At 42.2% G+C, this 22,297-nt stretch overlaps 1 protein-coding gene across 1 annotated transcript; it reads left to right on the top strand.

Moving 5' to 3' along the window:
• The first annotated feature begins 1,071 nt into the window (after positions 1-1,071).
• On the top strand, positions 1,072-21,193 carry LOC129729550 (zonadhesin-like). Its single transcript, XM_055688198.1, has 3 exons — positions 1,072-1,139; positions 16,782-20,880; positions 20,949-21,193. The coding sequence occupies exons 2-3, from the start codon at positions 16,782-16,784 to the stop codon at positions 21,119-21,121; spliced, it is 4,272 nt and encodes a 1,423-aa protein (XP_055544173.1). The 5' UTR covers positions 1,072-1,139; the 3' UTR covers positions 21,122-21,193.
• Positions 21,194-22,297: the final 1,104 nt, after the last annotated feature.

The raw sequence follows: 22,297 nt of genomic DNA, 5'->3' as shown, positions 1-22,297 counted from the left end.
TGTTGTTTTGTTTTATTGGAGGAAGAAATACTTCTCTAGATGGGCGTATGCTTATCACATCTTATTTAAGGCATTGCAGCTTTGAAACCTTCGATTTTTTCAAAAAATATCTAGGAAGAAGAATTAGCAATTTTGTACGAAAAAAAAACGATGGGAAATACACATTGTCAGGCATTTTTTCCTTAAAATTTATAACACTCATTGGTTTTGTTGTTTTTCAAATGTCTATTGCAGTTATTGTACGCATACACATACTTTATCGACATTTTCACTAATTTTGATCAAATATTTCAAATTCAAAACAGAGTTTTCCAGCATCCGAAGACTTCAACCGGATTAAAAAATCAGACATTTGTAATTTCTCAGTCTTTTGTTACAGGAGTATTTTTGAAGATGAAAACTATGTCAACTTTGTCAAATGTTCGGCAATAAAGTTCTTACACAAATTTGTTATGACTGCCAAATAATTTTTTGTTGTTGCCATCGACATGCCTCTGTCTGCGGTAATCTATAAACATTCTTGGAAAAACGCAGTTTTAAGCCTTGAAGTTGGCGATAACCTTAAAAGGTTTTAAAATGACCTTGCCCCAGAACTCAGGGAAAATTTGAAGCTCAACCCAGTCAGTACTATGCGAGAAATCTACTCGCGTTTATTGATGCCACCTTTGCTCGCCAACCGGGTAGAATGGAGTTCCTAATTATACCTTACCCAGAATTCTGGCAAGCTGAATGATAATGAAGCTTGTGAATCGCGCTCGAACGTCGAACACTAGAATGACGTATTATAAATAAAGGTCATAAATGATGATTATATTTCTACCACAAGAATACTAACCACGAAACTTACAATGTCGTGCAAAATGTTGACTCAATTTTAGCTAGCAATTTTTACATTTGTTTAAGTGTTGCTTTGTGTTGAAGGTTTTTAACCCTCAATAACGTTTTCCCCGAAGTAGCATAATTATTTACGATTCCAAGAATGTTCCTATCAGCATCAACGCCGAGCATTCACGAATGTGTTGATAACATACATTGTTTCCTTATTTTGGATTTCGGATTCAGCGTCAGTCTTTTTCGAAAAATCAATTCAGCAGGATGTCTAAAGTTTAATTGTGCAGAAGGTTGAATTCAAAGTTACGGTGAGTATTTCCAACCAACGCAAGTTTGAGTGCTGAGAAGAAGTTGAGTTACTTTGAGGACATATTTTCGTCCTTTACAAGCCAAAATAAAAAACAGCAATTCAAAAACTAAAAAAAATTAATCTCCGCCACGCACACTTAATTTATGAGACGTTTAAAAGCAGTGAAGTATTTATCTTATTTTCAGATTAATTTCAAATAAATAAATTTTACAAATTTAACTAAGGAGAAAACTATCTTTCAATAACCTTATCAAGCAAGGAGAATGTAGTTATTTTTATTTTCTCGAATAAAACTAAGATTTAAGTAAAAATAATGTGATTTTTTTCTCTTATAATCTCTTATAACTTACAATAAATTATGATTGATCTATGATGAACACTAATTTTAATTGAAGTTCTAGTCTTATTTTATGTCAATGAAAATCGATAACATTTCCAGTGAGAAAATTATTTTCTATTGTGCCTCGATGCAGTTTAGCCTGTTATTTTTTCTAATTAATGTAACTGCTTGGCAGTTTAGATTGTTTACATTATTATTACAAAAAGACTTTCCAGTTGATCTTTAGATACAAAGCTGGACTCGCAACCAATAGGTCATTCGTTCCAATCTCGTTTAGAAGAAACTGCTAAATGCAATGCTGCAATCGTAGTGCAGGCCTCAAAGGACCAAAAATAGTTTTGTGACGTTATTTCATTAATTTATTGTGGTGTGAATAGATAAACTATAAATAAAGAATCATAGGGGGTCGTGCAAGACACAATTCTATAATTAGTTGTGCTATTTTTGGAAAACTTATACATGAAGAATAATTTGAAAAGATCAGAGTTCTTACTGTAGAACATGTGATAGGATAATCTATGTTACTTATACTGAAGTAACGGACTTCCTGTCCAACCGTTCTTGATATAGCTACAAGTGTGAGTCCATATACCATAATATATTTGCTGCCAAATATATTTTTGCCGAGGCGACCACACTGTACGATAGTATGACGAAATTGTTAATGAAATATTAAATAGCTGTTGTTGATAAGCAATCACGTAACGAAGATGTCTTATGTAATCACATTGAGCTATTCAAAGACCGTTACATTTTGCGTGGCTACAAATAATTAATCTTCATTGCTTTTACTAGTTGCGATCAACAAACTGTGAAGTGACAAAATTATATTTTATTTACGTGACAAACCAGCATTGCCAAATAGATTGCAGTATGAATGATTTTTCTAGAAAAACAAACCTTCGAAATTATCTCACGATTTTTTGAGGGGTTACTTTCAACACCGTGTTGGGTTAAACAATTTAACAAGACCCTGGAAGTCACTTTGTATCACAAAACAGTTATTTTTCGGTTGATGACAATATTTGATTCATTTTGGTTTCAAATGAAACTGATATTTTCTGATGCTTGAAGTGAGAATGGCACATGTGAGAAGAGTTGAATCAACTAAAAGTTTTGTTACTTTGAAGTCTACGAAGGCATGACAGTATTCTCTCGTGTAATAAGAAATAAAAGTTTTGTTGCGATAATTACGGTCGAGACTGTGATCTTTTCTGTAAATAGAACTGCATTCGAAAACTGTGTTAACCAATACGGTGTGGTTTTTTCAATTGTTAGTAACAACTTCTGGTATACTTTCTTGCTGGGGCCGCGATACCTAGTTTTGCAATGAGGCCGTCATCTTGGATGAAGCTGGCGAATCATTGCAACTCAGCCAGTCGGTACGAACCAGACGCTGTCACATGCCGTCCAACATGGAATAGCGGGTGTAGTTAATATATTCATCTGAAGTTTGCCAGTCTTAGGTTTTCAGTTTTGATCGACGGTCAGTACTTTGCGGATGTTATGGAGCGGTAGATGTAAAGCAGGAAAAACAGTGTAACTTCTGATTTGGTGCCGAGAATGATCTGTGCCAGACGATAAGAACTGGATCAGGAGTCGTACACGAATAGAAAACAAAAAAACACGAACTACTGACCTGCCTGCCGCGTAAGCATCAGTTTGGCTCTGTCCAGTCTCTTCTACGTTGAAGCCTGCGTGACCCCGTGAGCCTTCATTGAATTGTCGTCTATATTTGGCTAATTGTCAAGTCCTGTCCTGGTTTTGTGTCAGTAAAGGCCCAAGCACAATTGATACGTTGCGGATGCATTTGTGGCAATTTGATTGTTAGTCCATATATTTTCTATCAAATTATATCAACGCAACGGATCCTGCGATGCTCGACTGGCATACAAAATCACCCATTTTGGCATCACAATTCTATGCTCTTCGGCGGAAGAATTCGACAGAGTGAAAGTCTACCAAAAATCCAAATGGAGTTCTACACGCACGACAAACCAATCGATCCAATCGAATCTTATCGGGTCGTGCTCCGTGGCCTCCCTCTGGCTGACTCAACCAGGATCCTGGATCGGTTAAAGAAACAATCCAACATCTGCAAATGTGGCGAGCGGCTCTGCGTCCGTATCGGCAACTGAAACGCTCGCTCTGTTAGGGTGAAATAGATCGAGCTAAGCAACTACTCAACAAAATATCGATGTAGGAGTAATCACCGACACCAGGCTAAATCCAACATTCAACTTCTCGCCTGTCCAACCACATCATGGTCCGGCTAGATAGCCTCAGCTCCTGTAGTGGTGGTATTGCTGTTGGTGCGATCAATGCGCTGTAATCGTCAAACACGACATACGCTACGAAATTCTCCGGTATCCGAAGACGAGTATCATCGAAGCCATCGGAGTAAAAATCCATGCCCTCCACGGAGATATCATGTTCGTCAGTGTGAGGAACGCAACGGTTTATCCGAAAAGATCTTCAATAACTCACCGATACCAGAACCGGCTTTGTGGTGGTCGGTGACCTCAACGCTCGCCATATACAGTGAAAAACTGTGAACTCGAACTGTATCCAACACCTACCCCGGTCCAGATGATGCGAGACTATCATCGGGACCCATTCAGTTGGCCTGCATGATAAATCGAATCAGCTTTCCGTTGAAGCCATAATGATCAGCTGCGAGTCTTTGGGGATGTAGTACTTGCCGCAGAGTAAACCTGCTTTCGTGGGGTACCGGTGAGGCACCAATTCACGGTGACTGAGGCTCACACAAGTAGGCTACGAGCTGCCTGCTAAAGAAACAACAAGCCGCCATTCTGAGCCGTATAATCGCTGACCGGGTGGAAGCTTCCCGAAATTGGTGACCATTAGAAGTCGTCCTGGAAGGTGGTGAAACTTCTGAAGCAGAAACCAAAAGTGATACCACCTCTGAAGGACGAAAAAGGTGGTATGTTGGTGTTCACCCTCGAAAAAGTTAATGCAATCGCCAGCAAGTTTGTGCAGGCACACAATATCGGAGCCAGCATGGAAAGCCCTCTCGTGGTCATGGTGCGCCAGACTATCACCCAGCTTCAACATCAAATCCACGACTTTCCTCCCAACAATCAGGTGTCAGAGAGGATAGTAAGCGCTGCGGTAAAATGTGGCAAAAATAGGAAAGCTCCAGGTAACGCTGTCGTCTTCAAGCTCGGAAAAAACCCCACTCTTTCTACAAGCTACAGGCCCATCACTCTACTGTCAACGGTGAGCAAATCGTTCTCCAACAACACTACCATGGCGCTACTGGACGTGGAAGAAGCATTCGACAATGTGTGGCACAATGGGATATGGTCATCAAACACCGCCAATCGACAAAAGTTTCTCCACCACAAAATTTTTGTGTCACGGAAAATGGCTGCCCCATTGAATGGCCCAGGAAGGTTGGATACCTTGGGATTATCATCGATGAGAAACAATATATAGTTATACAATACAACACTATACTCGCTGAGAAGCCGAAGGTCACGGTTGTCGCAACGGAACAAAATAGCGGTGTTTAAGATTATCATCGCTCCAGTTATGAATTACGCCATACCATTATGGGAATCCTGCCCTGAGACGAATGAAAAGAAGCTGTAAGTAGTCCAAAACCGGCTGATGAAAAATATCTTGAATCTCCCGTTACGACATTCGTATAACAGATCTACGTCGAGCTGTCGGATGTAAAACTATTCAGGAGCGAATTGAGGTCTCCTATGCTTTTTCTTTAGGGAACAGATTGATGTGGTAAGTTAGAGTATCAAATTTATGTTCAGTGGGATTTTTAAAGTTGAATACGGAGCTCTATAGTCCATAGCCTTCTCCTTATATTCACTCTGCTTGTTCAGCAGTTCCGTAGAGCGGGGAGATCAAAAATCTTACCGAGAAAATCGATTAAATTCTCTAGACACCACGCTTGGACGGTTGAAGGACGTCAAGATCCTTCCCGTAAAGGTCCTGAGAGCTTCCCGCGCCTGGATACGTCCCCAAACAATCGCCGACGCGGCGCTTTGGAACCGTGGGATTATGTGGGACGGGTGGATTCTGGCTAACGTCGGCGTGCACAGCTGATCGTTTTTAAAATTGTTGTTCCAAGACAAAGAGTTTGTCATCAGAAAACACGATCTCCTGACCTGCGTGCCGGAAACAACTTTGCTACGACGTCGCGGTATTCTTTCATCGTGCGCAGTAAACAAACAACAAATTTCAGCAAGTTGACACCATGCGCATCGATTAGCTTATATATAAGGCTAAAGCTAACACCAATACCAATACACTGAATGCACATGGTGCGCACCTTCACAACGTTGAATGGTTGTTTTCGAACTTATTGAACACCCTGTAGACACTAAACTCATGAACACATAACCTTACTTGTAACTTGTAACTTGTAACTGAACAACACTACCCGAAAAAAGTACGATAAATTTTGCGGTGAGAACAGTGAATGAACAATGATTTTTTTTATTGTAACCATAAAAACATGGTATTTTTACTATAAGCTTGCAAACGGTTTTTTTCATTACCAAGTTTTAATGACGTTTTTTTTTGTTTTTTAATCTACCAACAACAATAATTTTACCATGAAAAACATTGTTAGTGACTTCTAAATGTATAGGAAAAATGCCTGAAAATTTGCTATTGAGATACATGGCATAGGTTGGCAAACGGCTGGGCAGAGCGTACCAGTAGTACAACCCGTACTAGTTGGAATAAAATAGACCCCAGCGTGGTCCAGAGCATACTGTCCAGCAACGTATATCCCTACCTCCACGTGGTACCGACTGGGATACTAGCAACTTGGTCGTATGCTGACAGGGAAGGGGGAGCTGTTCTCCTAGGAGAGCAGCATGTCTGAGCGTCTGTTCTCCATGTTAGGGGCGGCTCAAACAGTGTCTGATCCGGAGCGGACGGCTGAGTATTGAAATGCGGTGTTTCGCCAGCTACACCGTAGACGGCAGCCCCGTCGCGAGGCTAGCCATCGCAGCCCTAGCAAGGCAGCATGCTAAAACAATACTACTATGAACAATCGAGAAATAATAGTAGATCCTATCGCGGAAATGACCTTCAAATACCACATCTACTACGGTTGCGGCAACAGAGGTGAACGACAAACCCGATGACATGAAGGAGGAGTTCTATGAGCTCCTCGATAAAACATATGGAGAGTGCCTAAAGCATGATATTAAGATCATCATCAGGGATGCAAACGCACAGGTCGGACGAGAGCAGTTCTTTCGTTCTATTATTGATAAGCAAAACCACCAGTAATGAGAATGGCCTGAGGTTGGTGAACTTCACCGCAGCCAGAAACATGGCTATCTGTAGCACGTCCTTCGCGAGGAAGGAGATCTGGAAACACTCACGGCAACACTCTAATGGCGAAGCATGCTCGCAAATCGACCACATCCTGGTTGACGGTCGATGTTTTTCAGATGTCATCGATATGCGGTTCTCCCGAGGCCCAAACGTCGACTAAGACCACCATTTTGTGGTAGAAACGATTCGCGCACGGCTGGCCAACGTATACAAATCAAGCACTTCGAGGAGGTTGGGGTTGGATATCTAGAGGTTGTCAGCTGACGGAGTTGCTGCTGAGTAGACCCGGAAGGTTGACGGGCGGATTGGTGAACCGGTTGAAGATCTGAACGCATAGTGGAAGCACATCCACGACACGGTCAGCTACACAGCGCGAGAGGTGTTGGGCGCGACTGCAGGTACCACACGCAACACGTGGGTCGATGCGGAGTGCCAATAGGTAACAGATGATAAAAATCGAGTCCGTGCTCGCACGATCGTGGCTGCAAATCGTGTGACATGTCAGATGAGAGAGAGTTATCGAGAGGCTATATCGACCGAAAAAAGATTCCACCAACGCAAGAAATGCGAGCACTGCGAAGGCGGAAGTATGCTTCTCCAGGCACGACACGAGAAGTTTCTAAAAGGTGGTAAACGGAATCAGGAACCGGACTGTGCCAATTCCTGCCATGTGCAACGACAGGGAAGGGAACCTGATAACCGATGATGCAACATTTTGAGACTTTATTGAACGGCGAAGAGGATAGAGCAGTCGACAGAAACAGGAAAGAATCAGAGGAGGATGGACAAGCTGTGGATCCGCCAAGCTTAGACGAGGTGCGGGAAGCTTGTAAAGAGCTAAAAACCACAAAGCTACTAGTAAAGACGGCCTCCCAGCCGAACTTTCCAAAACCGGGAGTGAGCAGCTACTAGCGGAAAGGTTGGACGGACTCATTCGCCCAGTCAACAAAAAGGGCCATCGACTCGACTGCAGTAACTATCGAGGTATAACACTCCTCTATTCTGCGTATAAAATTCTCTCACGCATCCTGTTTCATATACTAAGGCCTTTGTAGGAAGCCTTTGTTGGAGATTACCATTGCGGTTTTATAGACTACAAGGCGGGATACGATTCAGTTAGGCGCAACGAGTTATGGCAGACTATTCTTGAGCACGGTTTCCCATCTAAACTGATTAAGCTGATTCGTGCCACCCTTGACGCTTTTTCACTAGCGTCAGGATAGCGAGCGTAAACTCGGACTCGTTCGTGACGTTGGACGGTCTGAAGTTAGGTGACGGGCTCTCGAATCTGTTGTTTATTATTGCCTTGGAGGTTTGCATACGGAGATCTGGCGTGCAACGGAGCGGTAGAATTCTTATATGCTCATTGGCTTTGTGGATGATATTGATATCGTCGGTATTAACCGCAGAGCAGTGGAAGAGCCATTCGTGCCTTTTAAAAGGGAAGCAGCGAGAATTGGACTTATCCTTAACTCTTCCAAAACAAAGTAAATGGTGGCTGGTAGAGGACGTGGAAGTTTGTCGAGTCTTGGTACTGACTTACTGAGATTGTGCTAGATGGGGGTATTTATGAAGTAGTTAACGAATTTGTGTACCTTGGTACTCTCGTGACATGTGACAACGCTGTTAGCCGCGAAGTGAAGAGACGGATGGCAGCCGCAAATCCCGCAGTACGCATGTCCGCACGAATTTTTTTTTAAAGGTTGCAGGGAAATCTGCGAACAGACACCTAAGAAGAGAACTCAGGGTGTGGGGATGAGACTAGGGGAGAGATGCTGGGGTAGTTACACTCCCCCAAACACCTGCTGATCTCTGTCCCGATCCACTAAAACAGCTCCAGTCTCGAGCCCTGGTCTTCCCGGAACGACGGGTAAGTATTACGTCGGGTTGTGGCTTTTGTGCGTGATGTACCCTATTTACTCTTATAACCTCCTAGCTAACTACCTGGAGACTAGCAGTTAGCTACCGCTGGCGTGTTGGTGGTTGATCCGCCACACACGTTGCAGCTCCAGGACAATATGGGAGGCGGCCGCACATGCCGCGCTCCAGATGTCCGGGTCGCCGCACATCCTCCAGACTAGATTGTCCGGAGTAGTGCCAGGCCCGCTCACAGCTATCATGTCGCTCCTCGCTCTTAAGAGGAGCATACGAAGAAGACATGCTCAACAGTCTCCTCTTCCTCCACGCACTCGGGACACATGGGGGACCTTGCGTGTCCGAACCTGTGCAGATATTGCCTGAAGCAACCATGGCCTGATAGGATATGTGTCAGGTGGAAGTTCACTTCACCATAGCGCCTCCCGATCCAACCGGATATCTCCGGTATAAGTCGGTGCGTCCATATACCCTTTGTGGAGTTAGATCATTCCCGCTACCAGTGGAGCATCGAGAATGACCTTCTGGTACCTCGTATGCCTCTTGTATCACGTTGGTCGAAACACTCTCTGTCCTCCTTGATGGCGATGCTGATAGGCATCATGCCGGACAAGACACAGATTGCATCATATGACACCGTACGATACGCACTCGCAACTCTCACATGGGCCTGTAGGTACTTTCCAGTTTACCACGGTAACTGTTTGTAGCTAGCGCTCTGGACCACACTGGCCCACCATACCTAAGTATGGATGAAACCACGCTGGTAAGAAATCTTCGCTTGCTGCCATAAACCGCTGAGCTATTGGACATCATACGAGATAGTGCTGCAATAGCCGATGAAGCCCTCTTACAGGCATAGTCGACGTGACTCCCGAACGTGAGCTCATTGTCCACCGTAACCCCAAGAGCTTCAGAGATTGCTTTGAGGTGATGGTGCCGTCGCCGACTCTGACCACTGCCTGTTACTCAGATTCACAACCGTGACCTCCGTCTTATGATGCGCAAGCTCCAGTTTCCTGGAGCGCATCCAGTCCTCGACCTTACGCATATAGTGCGTGGCCGTCAACTCAATCTCCTCGAACGACTCGTCTGCAAAACCGAGGATCACAACCCGCACAGGGAACTTGAGCTTCAACACTCCGTTATACATGACATTCTACAACACCGAACCCAGGATAGAACCTTGCGGAACTCCTGCGGTAATTGGGACGCACTTCTGACCCTCCTCTGTGTTGTAAACACACCGTTGCACAGCGACACCGGTACATGAATTCTTCTGAGCGCGAGCGCTATGGAGTTCCAACTGGCGCTATTGAACGCATTCTTCACGTCGAGCGTGACGATTTCGCAATAGCGTATTCCCCTTCTCTTGCGCTGGAGTGCTACCTCCGCCGTCTTGGTGACGGAAGAGATGGCATCAAGCGTGGACCTGCCCTTCCGGAAGCCGAACTAGTTACTTGCCAGACCGTGTACACCCTCCTTGTACCTTACCAGTCTGTTGAGGATAATCCTCTCAAGCACCTTGCTCGCAGTGTCCAGCAGGCAGATTGGTCTATATGCCGATGGGTCCCCTTGCGGTTTCCCAGCCTGCAACAGTAAAATCAGTCTCTGCCGCTTCCACCTGTCCGGAAAGAGACCAGGCACCTCTGCATTATTGCCCGGGGCCGTTTCTATCGCCAGCCTGATTGCCAGGTTTGGGATACCATCCGGTCCCGTTGCCTTGCTCACCTTTAGGGATTTGGCTATCACGATGAGTTTCTCACTCGTAACCCTTGCCTCTTCCTCAACCCCGCATGGCTGTCGTCGCTCACGGATTGGATGTTCGACAGGCTGGCCGAGCTTCCCTGGCCTATGTCTGAAAGGCTGGAAAGTCGGACTTGAGACTCGACCGCCGGAGACCAAGAGCTTGGCTCGTGGCGCGGAAAGAGCCCTTCGATGATACGCTCCAGTAGGCGCCAGCCACCTTTAGTCTTGGTCATTGCGATCCCGTAAGCGTCACTCCACGGATTCGTGTTGGCTCTCGCACATTGCCTATCGAAGCAGGCTCTCTTGCTAGCCTCTATCGCACCCTTTAGCATCAATCTTGCAGAACTGAATGCTGTGCAGCGCTCTGTCCTTTCTTCTTCGCGGACGCTGCATCCTTCGCATCCTCTTACACCGAGGCATGCACTGCGAAGGTTGGCTATCGCGTCCGTCCACTAGTTAACCGGTGGCTTCCCATTTCTAGGTTGGTGAGTCCTAGGCATGGTTAGTTGGTTAGCAGTCGGGCGGAGCAAACAGCCCCTCTCGCGCTCTCTTCTCATTGCCTCTTCGAATACCTCGGCATCGAAGTACGATGTCTTCCTCCCGGGGACGGCCGGGGTGTTGGCTCTATTCGTCGCTTGCCGCCTCTCGATGTTGTCTACATCATATCATCTACCCTCCAGTTCTTGATCAGTCCTGGGCTGGAAAACGTCGCGCCAATGATCGACTCCACACCATGTACTTTTGTTCCCAACGTTGACCAGATCTAGGCTGAGCTTTGCCAAAGCCTTCAACAAGATCTGACCCCTCTGATCCGTGAAGCGACGACCCCACTCAACAGCCTTAGTGTTTAAGTCACCCGGAACTCCCAATGAAAGTGACTTTGGGCGAACTGTCATTGTACCGATTTCGAGCAGTTTTAATTCGTGATTTAAAAAACCGAAGGACAACGATGGAAAATTTTAAAATATCACGTTTTGCTCAGAAAATTACACTCTTTTGGTTGATATATAATAATTAGAAATCCGTGAATAGCTAAATTTTACAAAGTATAGAGAAAAGCTTAGTTGAATGCATAAATTCTTAGCACATTTTGCATTGTTTTGACACATTACAGACGAAATTATAGACAAAAAACTGATTTTAAGGAGGGGTGTTCCACAAAAAACTCTATTTTGTCGTGTTTAACGTACAGATAGGACAACGCAGTATTTAGCAATTGTTTATATTTTAAAATTTTACACAACTTTGCTGAAGAAAGCAATCCGGTATATTGAAAATTAGAAAAAATATTTTTTTCATCTAACTGTAAGGTGGATTGATCGAAAAACCGAAAACGCCAAAAGTAAGGCCTTGTTCAATGCAACAATTTTGCTGAAGACATTGAGTAAATAAAATCAAGTTTTCATAGTCAAATCTAGAACAACCACAATTTTTCGAATTTAGATCACTGTGCACTGTGGGATTTTCAAATAAATCTTTCCACCAATTGTAAATGTCTTGAAATATATACTTGGAATGTGTAGAAACGTCGTTTTTATATCACTTTTTTGTACTTCACGACCTTCAAAAGGGTATTACTCAAAAATGTACCGTACGATGATTTTGAAATTTTGACCAGAGATTCTGGACGTCATAACGAATCGAATGGTGTACTCAGATTCTTTGGTGCATTTTTTTTATAACAACGGTCTGTGCGAGCACCGTGGGCTGTGATGATGATGACGTTAATAACATATTCCGCATCACTTTCCCTTGGCCTTGTGTCCATTCGGCCTCGCGTCCATTCGGCCTCGCGTCCGTATGCCTGCCGTCCATTATGCCTAGCGTACTATGCCTCGCGTCTGTATGCTTAACGGGGTGTCATCATTCATCAAAGTTAAAGAGCTTTTCTCCCAAAAGAGAGTAAATAGAGACCCCGCTTGATTCAGGCAATACGCCGGTTTTTTTTCCGTAGTCAAAATCGAACCATACCAAAAGTGAACGATATTCTTTTCATGACTTTTTTAACTAACTACTTACTAACTTTTACTAACAGTTGATATGATCACCTATGTTAGGGGGATTTGTTAGTAGCTTAAGTATTTATGATAAATATTATTAAATAATGAGTATGTGTGTCCAATCACAAATGGTGACTTCTCAACACTGTTAGTAATTTGTAATTTTAATTGTTAGGATTTGTTTGCTTTCGCAATTAGGACTTATCATTCGTAGGGATTTAAACCTACTTGTCAAGAAAGGAAAAACAACTTACAACTAACTTAAATGCTCACTAATTGGCTATAAAGAGAGCTTATCATAGCAATTGGGGATTTCAACGATTTTTGTCGAAAATTGTTAATAATTTTATTTGACATAGCTTCTAATGGTTCAACACCAGTAAGTCTATGTAATTCGAGTGTACCAAACCAAGGAGGACGCTTCAAAATCATTTTCAGAATTTTATTCTGAATCCTTTGGAGCGTTTTCTTCCTTGTTGAACAGCAACTTGACCAGATCGGTACAGCATAAAGCATTGCTGGTCTAAAAATTTGTTTGTAAATCAAAAGTTTGTTCTTCAAACAAAGTTTAGAATTCCTGTTAATGAGAGGATATAAACATCTCGTATATTTGATGCACTTGGCTTGTATACTCTCAATGTGCTCTTTGAAAATAAGTTTTTTATCGTAAATTAGTCCCAAGTACTTAACCTTGTCAGACCAACTTAAAATAACCCCATTCATCTTGACAACGTGATTATTGTTTGGCTTGAGGAAAGAAGCCCTAGGCTTATGAGGAAAAATTATCATTTGAGTTTTAGAAGCATTGGGAGAGATTTTCCACTTTTGCAAGTAGGAAGAAAAAATATCTAAACTTTTCTGCAATCGACTGCATATGACACGAAGGCTTTTTCCTTTTACGGAAATGCTTGTGTCATCGCAGAACAATTTGTGCATCCTAGAGGCAAATCAAGAAGATCTGAAGTGAATATGTTGTACAGGACTGGACCCAAGACTGAACCTTGAGGTACACCTGCTCTGACAGGAAATCTATCAGATTTTGAATTCTGATAGACAACCTGCAGAGTTCGATCAGTAAGATAATTTTTTTCAAAATTTTGATTAGGAAAATTGGAAAATTAAAAGTTTGCAATTTCGCAATCAAACCTTTATGCCAAACACTGTCGAATGCATTTTCTATGTCTAAAAGAGCAGCACCAGTGGAATAACCTTCAGATTTGTTAGCTCGTATCATATTAGTAACTCTGAGCAATTGATGAGTAGTGGAATGCCCATGGCGAAAACCAAACTGTTCATCTGCAAAATTTGAATTTTCGTTAATGTGTGACATCATTCTGTTGAGAATAATTCTCTCAAACAGTTTACTTATTGAAGAAAGCAAACTGATTGGTCGATAACTTAAAACTTCAGCTGGATTCTTATCCGGTTTTAAAATTGGAATAATTTTTGCATTTTTCCATAATTTGGGAAAATATGCAATTTTAAAGCAGCAATTGAAAATTTTCACTAAAAATTCCATTGTGCTCTCAGGGAGATGTTTGATTAGTATATTAAAGATTCCATCGTCACCAGGTGCTTTCATATTTTTGAAATTTTTAATAATTGATTTAATCTCATTCAAGTTAGTTTCAATTATTTCTGCAGATAAAAAATTCTGGGAAGAAATTAAATCAAATTGACGTGTGACTTCATTTTCAATTGGACTCACAAAATTCAAATTTGAGTTATGAATACTCTCAAACTGCTGAGCAAGTCTTTGAGCCTTTTTTTCATTGGATACAAGAAAACGTTCACCATCTTTTAAAACTGGAATAGACTTTGAAGGTTTCTTAAGAATCTTCGACAGCTTCCAAAAGGGTTTTGAATATGGTTTCAATTTTTCAACTTTAGTCTCAAAATTTTGATTTCTCAGGAGAGTAAATCTATGTTTAATCTCTTTCTGTAAATCTTTATAAATAGTTTTAAAAACAGGGCCACGAGAACGTTGATATTGACGTCTGCGGACATTTTTCAAACAAATTAGAAGTTGAAGATTTTCGTCAATTATTGGTGAATCAAATTTCACTTGAGCCTTTGGAACAGAATAATTCCTGGCATCAACAATTGCACATTTTAATGCTTCCAAAGCGGAATCAATATTCACTTTGTTTTGCAAATCAAGCTCATTATTGAAATTTCTCTCAATATGAGTTTTGTATCTTTCCCAACTAGCCTTGTTATAATTAAAAACTGAGCTCATGGGGCTTAAAACTGATTCATGTGATAAAGAAAAAGTTATTGGAAGATGGTCAGAATCAAAGTCAGCATGTGTGATCAAATCACTACATACATGACTTTGATCTGTTAGCACCAAATCAATTGTTGAAGGGTTTCTTACGGAAGAAAAGCATGTAGGACTATTCGGAGACTAAATAGAATAGCATCCTGAAGAACAATCATTGAATAAAATTTCGCCATTGGAATTACTTTTTTTGTTTTTGTAAATCACCTTTAAAATAATTTTTTTGCTCGCGTGTGCATTGAAATGGTAAATATGCTGCGGCAATAAATATAATCCCAAGTTCAGTTTGAACTTTATTTCCCAAAGTTTCAATAACTTTCGTCTCAAGATGGGGAAGAGCACGATGTTCGATTTGGCGATGAATAACAATTGCAACTTCACCGCCGGAACCCTGAATCCTATCATATCATATCTATTTTATGTTAGGTTTCAAAAATGTTTCAGTAATGATTGCAATATGCACATTATTTACTGTTAAAAAATTAAAAAGCTCATTCTCATTGGCCTTCAATGAGCGAGCATTCCAATTTAAAATTTTGATCGGTTTATTTAAAATCATTGCTAAATTTTAAATTAGAAACAATTTTAATTGTAAAATTGGTACCTATTTGAATGGCTTCAAACATTGATTTCGCCTGCAACATGGCGTTCATGAGATCGAACATTGCCTGTTGCAGAAAAGAAAGTTTACCTGCCGTAATAGGCCCCAGGCAGTTGACATTAGAAAAAATATTTTCGGTAGCAATATTAGCTGGAGTAATAGGTGTACAATTATTTTCTAGCGTGTTTTGCTCACCCATATTAACGGTCATTTTCGAACTACCAACATTAGGCGGTAGAATGTTCGTGTAGAATGTTAAACGGGTATGCAAAGGAGTAGGTAAACTATACGTTATTGGTACGCTTGGAGAATTTTGTTTTGAAGCTTGATTTAATTGGGAAATTGAATTTTGTTTACCTTGCCTTGCCTTAACAATTGCTAAACGGACTGGGCATTGATAAAAATTCGACATATGGCTGCCGGTACAATTCGCACAGCGAAAATTTTTACTCCCTTTCACAGGACATGTGTCCTTTTTGTGAGAAGAGTCTCCACAAATTAGGGAATTTTTGGTCCATGTTACAGAACTTTGAACCATGGCCATAACGTTGGCAAACACGGCATTGGGTGATATGCTTTTCACCTTCGCCAAACTTCCTATAAGCTTCCCATTTTACACGCACGTTATATAAAGCATGTGCTTTTTCAAAAAAATTTAAGTTGTTAACCTCACTGCGGTTAAAATGAATTAAATAGTTTACAAGGGAAATTCCAGTACGCTGACTGTTTTCGCCTCGTGATTTTTGTTTCATTAGAATTACTTGGGTAGGGGCTATGCCAAGTAATTCTGTTAAAGTAAAGATCACCTATGTTTAGTTTTAGGATTCCAAGTAGGATTCCAAGTCTACGTCAACCATGCGGTCCTGTCTTGGATACCACCCTCCTACTTTTTTTCAACAATAATCGTTTATTTTCAGAGATATAAAAAACCATGTTTTCGGAGTTGTTTGAATTGTTTTTAGGACAACATTTTTCTCCACCTACAAAGATTATTTCATAGAAAATTTTGGTAACTTTAATTTTTTGATAACATAAAAATGAACGCTTTATCATGTGTAATAACTTTGTAGAAGAAAGTTTTTCACTAGAATATTGTTGTCGAACTCTAGATCCAAATTTCCTCCCATATTTGTTTTTTCTGGACATTGTTCAATGGTACCTATTTTGTATCTTTCGAAAATACACTAAGGTCGCTTTCTACGCGGATTCCAGAATTAACGCGTTTTTTTACGCGGATTCCGGAATTTACGTGGTATTTTTTTTTGCGTGGATTTCGGTTTCTCTTCACTCGGATTGCAGAATTAACGCGGGTTTTTTACGCGGATTCCGGAATTTACGCGGTTTTTTACGCGGCACGTATCCCCCGCGTAAAAAGCGACTTTAGTGTACTTAGTTACAGCATTGCCCATAATCCTACAAGACCACTCATACTGATAGTATCTACCGTTCTCCTCTCTTAGATGAAAATTGTTACGGTTACTACACTGTGGATCACCGCGTTGGCGTTGGTACTCCTGGGCGAGGAAGTTTCCAGTTTACCATTTACATCGAATATAATTTGCCCCACAGGTAGTTCGTTGGAAAACAACCAATGCGTACAGCGCCAAACGTACTGTCCGGACCGGTATCAGCTGGTCGGTTCAATGTGTGTCGGCCAAAGTGTGTGTCCTCCCGGATATACAATGTTATCGGATGGAATGTGTCATCGGCCACAGTTGACCGGATGCCAACCGAAAACTACCAGCCCGAGTTGCGCTACTGGCTTCACGCTAGTTGGTAACCGGTGCGAACGGTATGAAATTCGAGACCCTGAAATACAAACGAAGAGCTCAGCGATCACTGCTCCGTTCACCTGTCCGAGTAAGAAATACATTTTGAGCCGGGACAAGTGCATTATTCACCATCGCGAGCAACCAACGTGCACTCGGGGTAATTTCCGGGTAGGAGACTGCGTAATCGAGGCAGTTTGTGCAAATGGATTCACGATGGACGATTATGGTCGATGTGTTAAAGTGTTGGTAGCACCCACATCTTGCCCCAACGGGACAATTTTTTCGGAAGGAGTTTGCCAATACTCTAATCCAGGATGTCCGACCAACTATAATCTGATCGGGGGACAATGTATGTTAGAGCAAACTGTTCCGGTGAGATGTGAGCAGGGGTCGAAATTGGTTAATAACCATTGTGTCGTAACTGAACCAACATGTCCTAGTGGATTCGAGCGTGTTATGAACCAGTGTGTTCAAACACGACGTGCCGAAGCGAAGTGTCCGAGTGGAAGTATTATGCGTAATAAAGTTTGCGTTGCGCAGGATATAAAATGTTCATCCGGTTATGAGTTTCGTGAAGGTAATTGTGTACTAGAAGAGCGAATACCAGTTAGGTGTCCAATGAATTCTGCAATCGACGGCGAGTTGTGTGTGTCGCGTCAACCACTTTGCAGCAATGGTTATGACTATGATCAACGGTATGGACAATGTGTTAAGCATGATAAACGGCCAGCAATTTGTGAAAGTGGATTCACGCTGCGAGGTGTTCTCTGTGTAGCGAATACGACCGGCTGCAGCGAAGGGTATGCCTTAGATAGCGGCGAATGTATGCGAGAAGAGCAACGCTCCGGACGGTGTCCTGCCGGCAGTCGTTTGCAGAACGGGCTGTGCGTACATTCTGAACCAGTTTGTGAGTTTGGTTACGAACTGTCTGAAGGTACCTGTTTGAAATACAACAAACGAGACCCAATTTGTCCCGCGGGTTCATACTACAAAGAAGGCTATTGTCGTCTCAATAACGTTGGTTGTCGGCCGGGTTTCCAACTCAGAGATTCCCAGTGTGTTAGAGAGAGCTCCGCCAAACCAGTTTGCCCTGATGGATTCACTTTGAGCCGAGGACACTGTTTGTCACAGCCTAGATGCGACGATGGTTTCACTCTGGAGAAAGGATTTTGCAGGAACCAAGTTGTTGGCTCGATAACGTGTCCTCCGAACTCTCTTTTCCAGAACGGATTATGTGTAAGTGACGAAGTGGAATGTCTAGCTGGTTTTGAATTGCAAAACGGTAACTGTGTTCAAATCAATGAAGTGAGTACGACATGTCCGCCCGAAGCTCTTTCCGAGGACGGACGTTGTGTAGTAAAAAGACCACCTACTTGCCCCCTGGGAGCAACAATTGTTAATGGTGAATGTCGTATTCATGACACAAGACCACCGAGTTGTCCTGCTGGATATTTTTACCAGAATGGCGTATGCCGTGGCATGGCACCAGCTCCGATAATGCCGTCTCCATGTGCTACCGGGTGCATGCAACCACAATTCCCTACTGGTTGCGGTTCAAATTATATGTGCAGCGCTCAACAAACGTGTGGGTCATGCTGGCAGCAAGGTTATCCTCAGTACCAACAACTTACCGCATCACCAGTTTGTCAACCAGGATATACAGCAGCCAACTCGATGTGCACCATGTCATACTCTATGCCAATGCAATGCCCATCTGGTTTCGTTCTGGAGAATAATGAATGTGTCCAAAACTATCCAATGACTTGTGAATCCGGATCGACATTAGAAAACGGCCGTTGCGTTCGTCGAGAGTCGATGCTAGGAAATTGCCGTCCAGGATTCCAAATGAGGAACAACCGTTGCGTCTACATGCATCCTGAATGTAGTTCAGGCTATCGTCTCATTGATGGAAAATGTGTTAAAATACTTGAAAAATTAACCAACTGCCCACCCAATAGTAAGATGCTTAGAAACTTCTGTGCTGCTCAGCCAGTTTGCCCGCCTGGCTTGAAGTTGCGAGATAACGTTTGTTATCAAGTGGAGTACGATGTGCCACGTTGCCCAGCAGGTTACATAATTGAAGGTGATTACTGTGTGGCGGCATTCCAGTGCCCTGAAGGGTATAGATTTGATAATCATATGTGCGTTCAGGCTGAGCAAATGTCTGTACAATGTCCATCCAGCACGAGACAGATTGATAACTATTGCGTTGTATCTGGTCCAATATGTGATTCTGGCTTTGAGATGAAAAACGGAGTATGTATGAAGGTATATCGACAGCCTGTAACCTGTCCAGCGAACAGTCGGTATCAGCAAGGGGTTTGCATTACTTCTCCTAGATGTCCAGTTGGTTTTCAAATGATATCTGGCCAGTGTTCTCGCTCCGAACAGTTACCCACACAATGTCCGTCAGATTTCTTTATCGATGTGAATCGATGCGTTTCAAAGGACATCATCTGTCCGAGCGGTTACCAGATAGACCGAGGCGAGTGTTTACGGGAAACGTACGAAACTGTGACCTGTCCTGCCGGGTCGACGCTTCGAGAACGGGTTTGCATTGCGGGACAACCACTCTGTCCCCCTGGGTACAAAGCAGAAATGAGTAAGTGTGTACAGTACGTTTATCAAATGCCACGATGTCCTCAAGATACTGTTATGAGAGAAAACAGCTGTGTGACACATCCGGTATGTCCAACCGATTATCGTTACATTAACGGTCAGTGTACGAAGAGCCTTTACGCTCCTGTCAATTGTAAATCTGGTACGCAGTTGAGCGGTAGATGCGTTGCTCCAGGACCAACCTGCCCCTATAACTACCAGTTTGTAGACAATCAATGCGTCAATAAGGAAGTCACTAATCCGACATGCCCATCGGGAGCCAAACCACAGCAGCAGTATTGCATTGTAGACACACCCAAGTGCCCTGCTGGATTCGAATACAAAAACTCCATGTGTTCACGAGCATCCACGGTAGACGCCATTTGTCCGAAGGACTCCGTTGTGAAAAACGGTCGTTGCGAAGGCGTACGTTACACTCAATCGTTCGTTTGCCCAGAAGGTTTTAATTTAATGATCAACAAATGTCTCAAAACATACTACAGTTCAGTTACTTGTTCTGCCGGTTACACAATGGGGGCAAATGGTCTTTGTGTGGAACCAATCAACAGTTCTCCTGTTATTATCCCACAGGCCCAACCCTGTGGACAAGTAACCTATGCTGAGTCAGTAAAACCATTTTTCCCAGAAAACGCTGTGTACTCCCCAACATACAACAGTCAGTATACTAATTTGCAACAAGAAACATCTACATCGGCAACGATAGATGAATCACACGACAAATACGAGACCAACCAGGTCGAAGATATATTCGCTCCATTCTTTCAAGACATTCCCAGTTGGAAAACGGTGAAATATGACAATTTACCGACACCATCCGTAGAAGTTACCGAGCCGTCGAAGGTTCACTTATTCGTGACGTCAGCTCCTGAATACAGCATCTCGCAAACAACGGAGCCCTCCAAGGTGGTAGAAACCTCAGAACCAATGCTCAGCTGTACGGTGTACACACCGAAGATTTGCACTTATGCCGATGACACATGGGAATGCGATCAAATTGGGTTCGAAGATGTGCCAACCCGTTATTGCCGTGAGGAAGGCGGACGTTTGTACTTGAAACTAAGCAAAACTGATTACGACGATGACAAGGGTGTCCTGGTTGTTGCCGCCCAATCCCAAACTGCGACCGACGATGATGATGACGATGAGATGGAGTATGACGACGAATTGGGTAGGACTTGGGCTGGGTTTCTTGAGCTCATAATTGAACAAGCTTACTCTGTTGTTATTTAATTACAGATTGTGCCGGCTGCACCTCTGGGGGATACGCGTGTTCGAAAGGTTGCTACAAATACGACTGCGACGAGGAATGTAACTTGATTGATGTGAACGATTTTTGCGGAGAAATTCCCAAACCTGCGAAAGGTTGCTACTGGGATGACGGCTGTCGTGGCGATAATTGTAGAGATTAACTCTGTTCAGATGGTGTGATGACAAATTAGTGGTACGATACCTTTTTCGACAATAAATAGTCTATTAAACAATGTTGGGAAGGTCACGAGTTGTTAATTTAGCACTAACGCCAACTAATGCGTTGAGTTTTGGTGCAGTTAAGATTCATAAGATTTAATAGTCCCGAAATCCAATAGCATGAAATTCAATTAGCTCAATTAGTCATTCTATGAGTGTTTAACCCTTTATAAGGCAGTGGCAACTATATTTCCACCAACAAAATTTATGTTTTTCGCTGCACTTAGAATATTGTTTTGACTCAACCAAAGACTTCTACAGGTGTTTTAGAATACTTCAGTTTTTTCTAAGACTGCTAGAAGTGTATAATATTCATGTTGGTATCATTTTTATGTCAACAAACTGCGATTTTAGACCGTCTTCAGGACATTCATTTTTAATTTGGAGAAAATCCAGCAAATTGGTAAGTACTTTCACTTTCATTAGGAACTTTCTATTCAGGACCTACTGTGTTAGACTATGCAGTAGGCTGTCCCAAAAAAAATCGATGTTGAAAAAGTGAAGGTGCTCAGCCCTAAATTGAAAGATAATGTTATTTATAGCATTTTCGTAGAACATTTCGACTTCCTAAAAAATTGTTTTCAGGTTGCCCAAACGTGTTTTATGAAAATATAACTTTTTTCAGATACAAACCCACTCTTCTGCACTTTTTTCAACTCTGTTCGGTTCCTAATTTTTTCCATATATTTTTTTTATTTTTGTGGGGTTGTTTTTGAATACTTTTCATGGTTTGGTTCAGCATCGCATTCAATTGTTTGACTCACAAAGCCCATTGAACATCACGAAAAAAGTGAATTTTTCTCATAATTTTCAGATAAAACCCTTCAAAACACATATAAAAAAATTTTTTGATCAAGAACTGAAATTTTCATTGCAAAGCGGAATTCAAGACGAAAATTTACATGAAAAAAGATCCTTGATATCTTATCGTGGGGCTGAGATATTGGCGTGTTTACATGTGATGGAAAACTATGCATTTTGTCCAAAATGCCACTAAAGACTCAACCAAAGACTTCTACAGGTGTTTTAGAATACTTCAGTTTTTTCTAAGACTGCTAGAAGTGTAGAATATTCATGTTGGTATCATTTTTATGTCAACAAACTGCGATTTTAGACCG

This window comes from Wyeomyia smithii, chromosome 3, assembly GCF_029784165.1.
Source record: "Wyeomyia smithii strain HCP4-BCI-WySm-NY-G18 chromosome 3, ASM2978416v1, whole genome shotgun sequence".
In the NCBI taxonomy this organism is placed as follows: Eukaryota; Metazoa; Arthropoda; class Insecta; order Diptera; family Culicidae; genus Wyeomyia; species Wyeomyia smithii.
Note: the sequence above shows the minus strand (reverse complement) of the source record. Positions and strands in the feature narration are given on the sequence as shown.

Bases quoted from the DNA above. Each gene is read 5' to 3' on its own strand.
- LOC129729550 (XM_055688198.1), top strand. From the start codon at position 16,782: ATGAAAATTGTTACGGTTACTACACTGTGGATCACCGCGTTGGCGTTG. The intron at 20,881-20,948 runs GTAGGACTTGGG...ATTTAATTACAG, and splicing joins GGAGTATGACGACGAATTGG to ATTGTGCCGGCTGCACCTCT.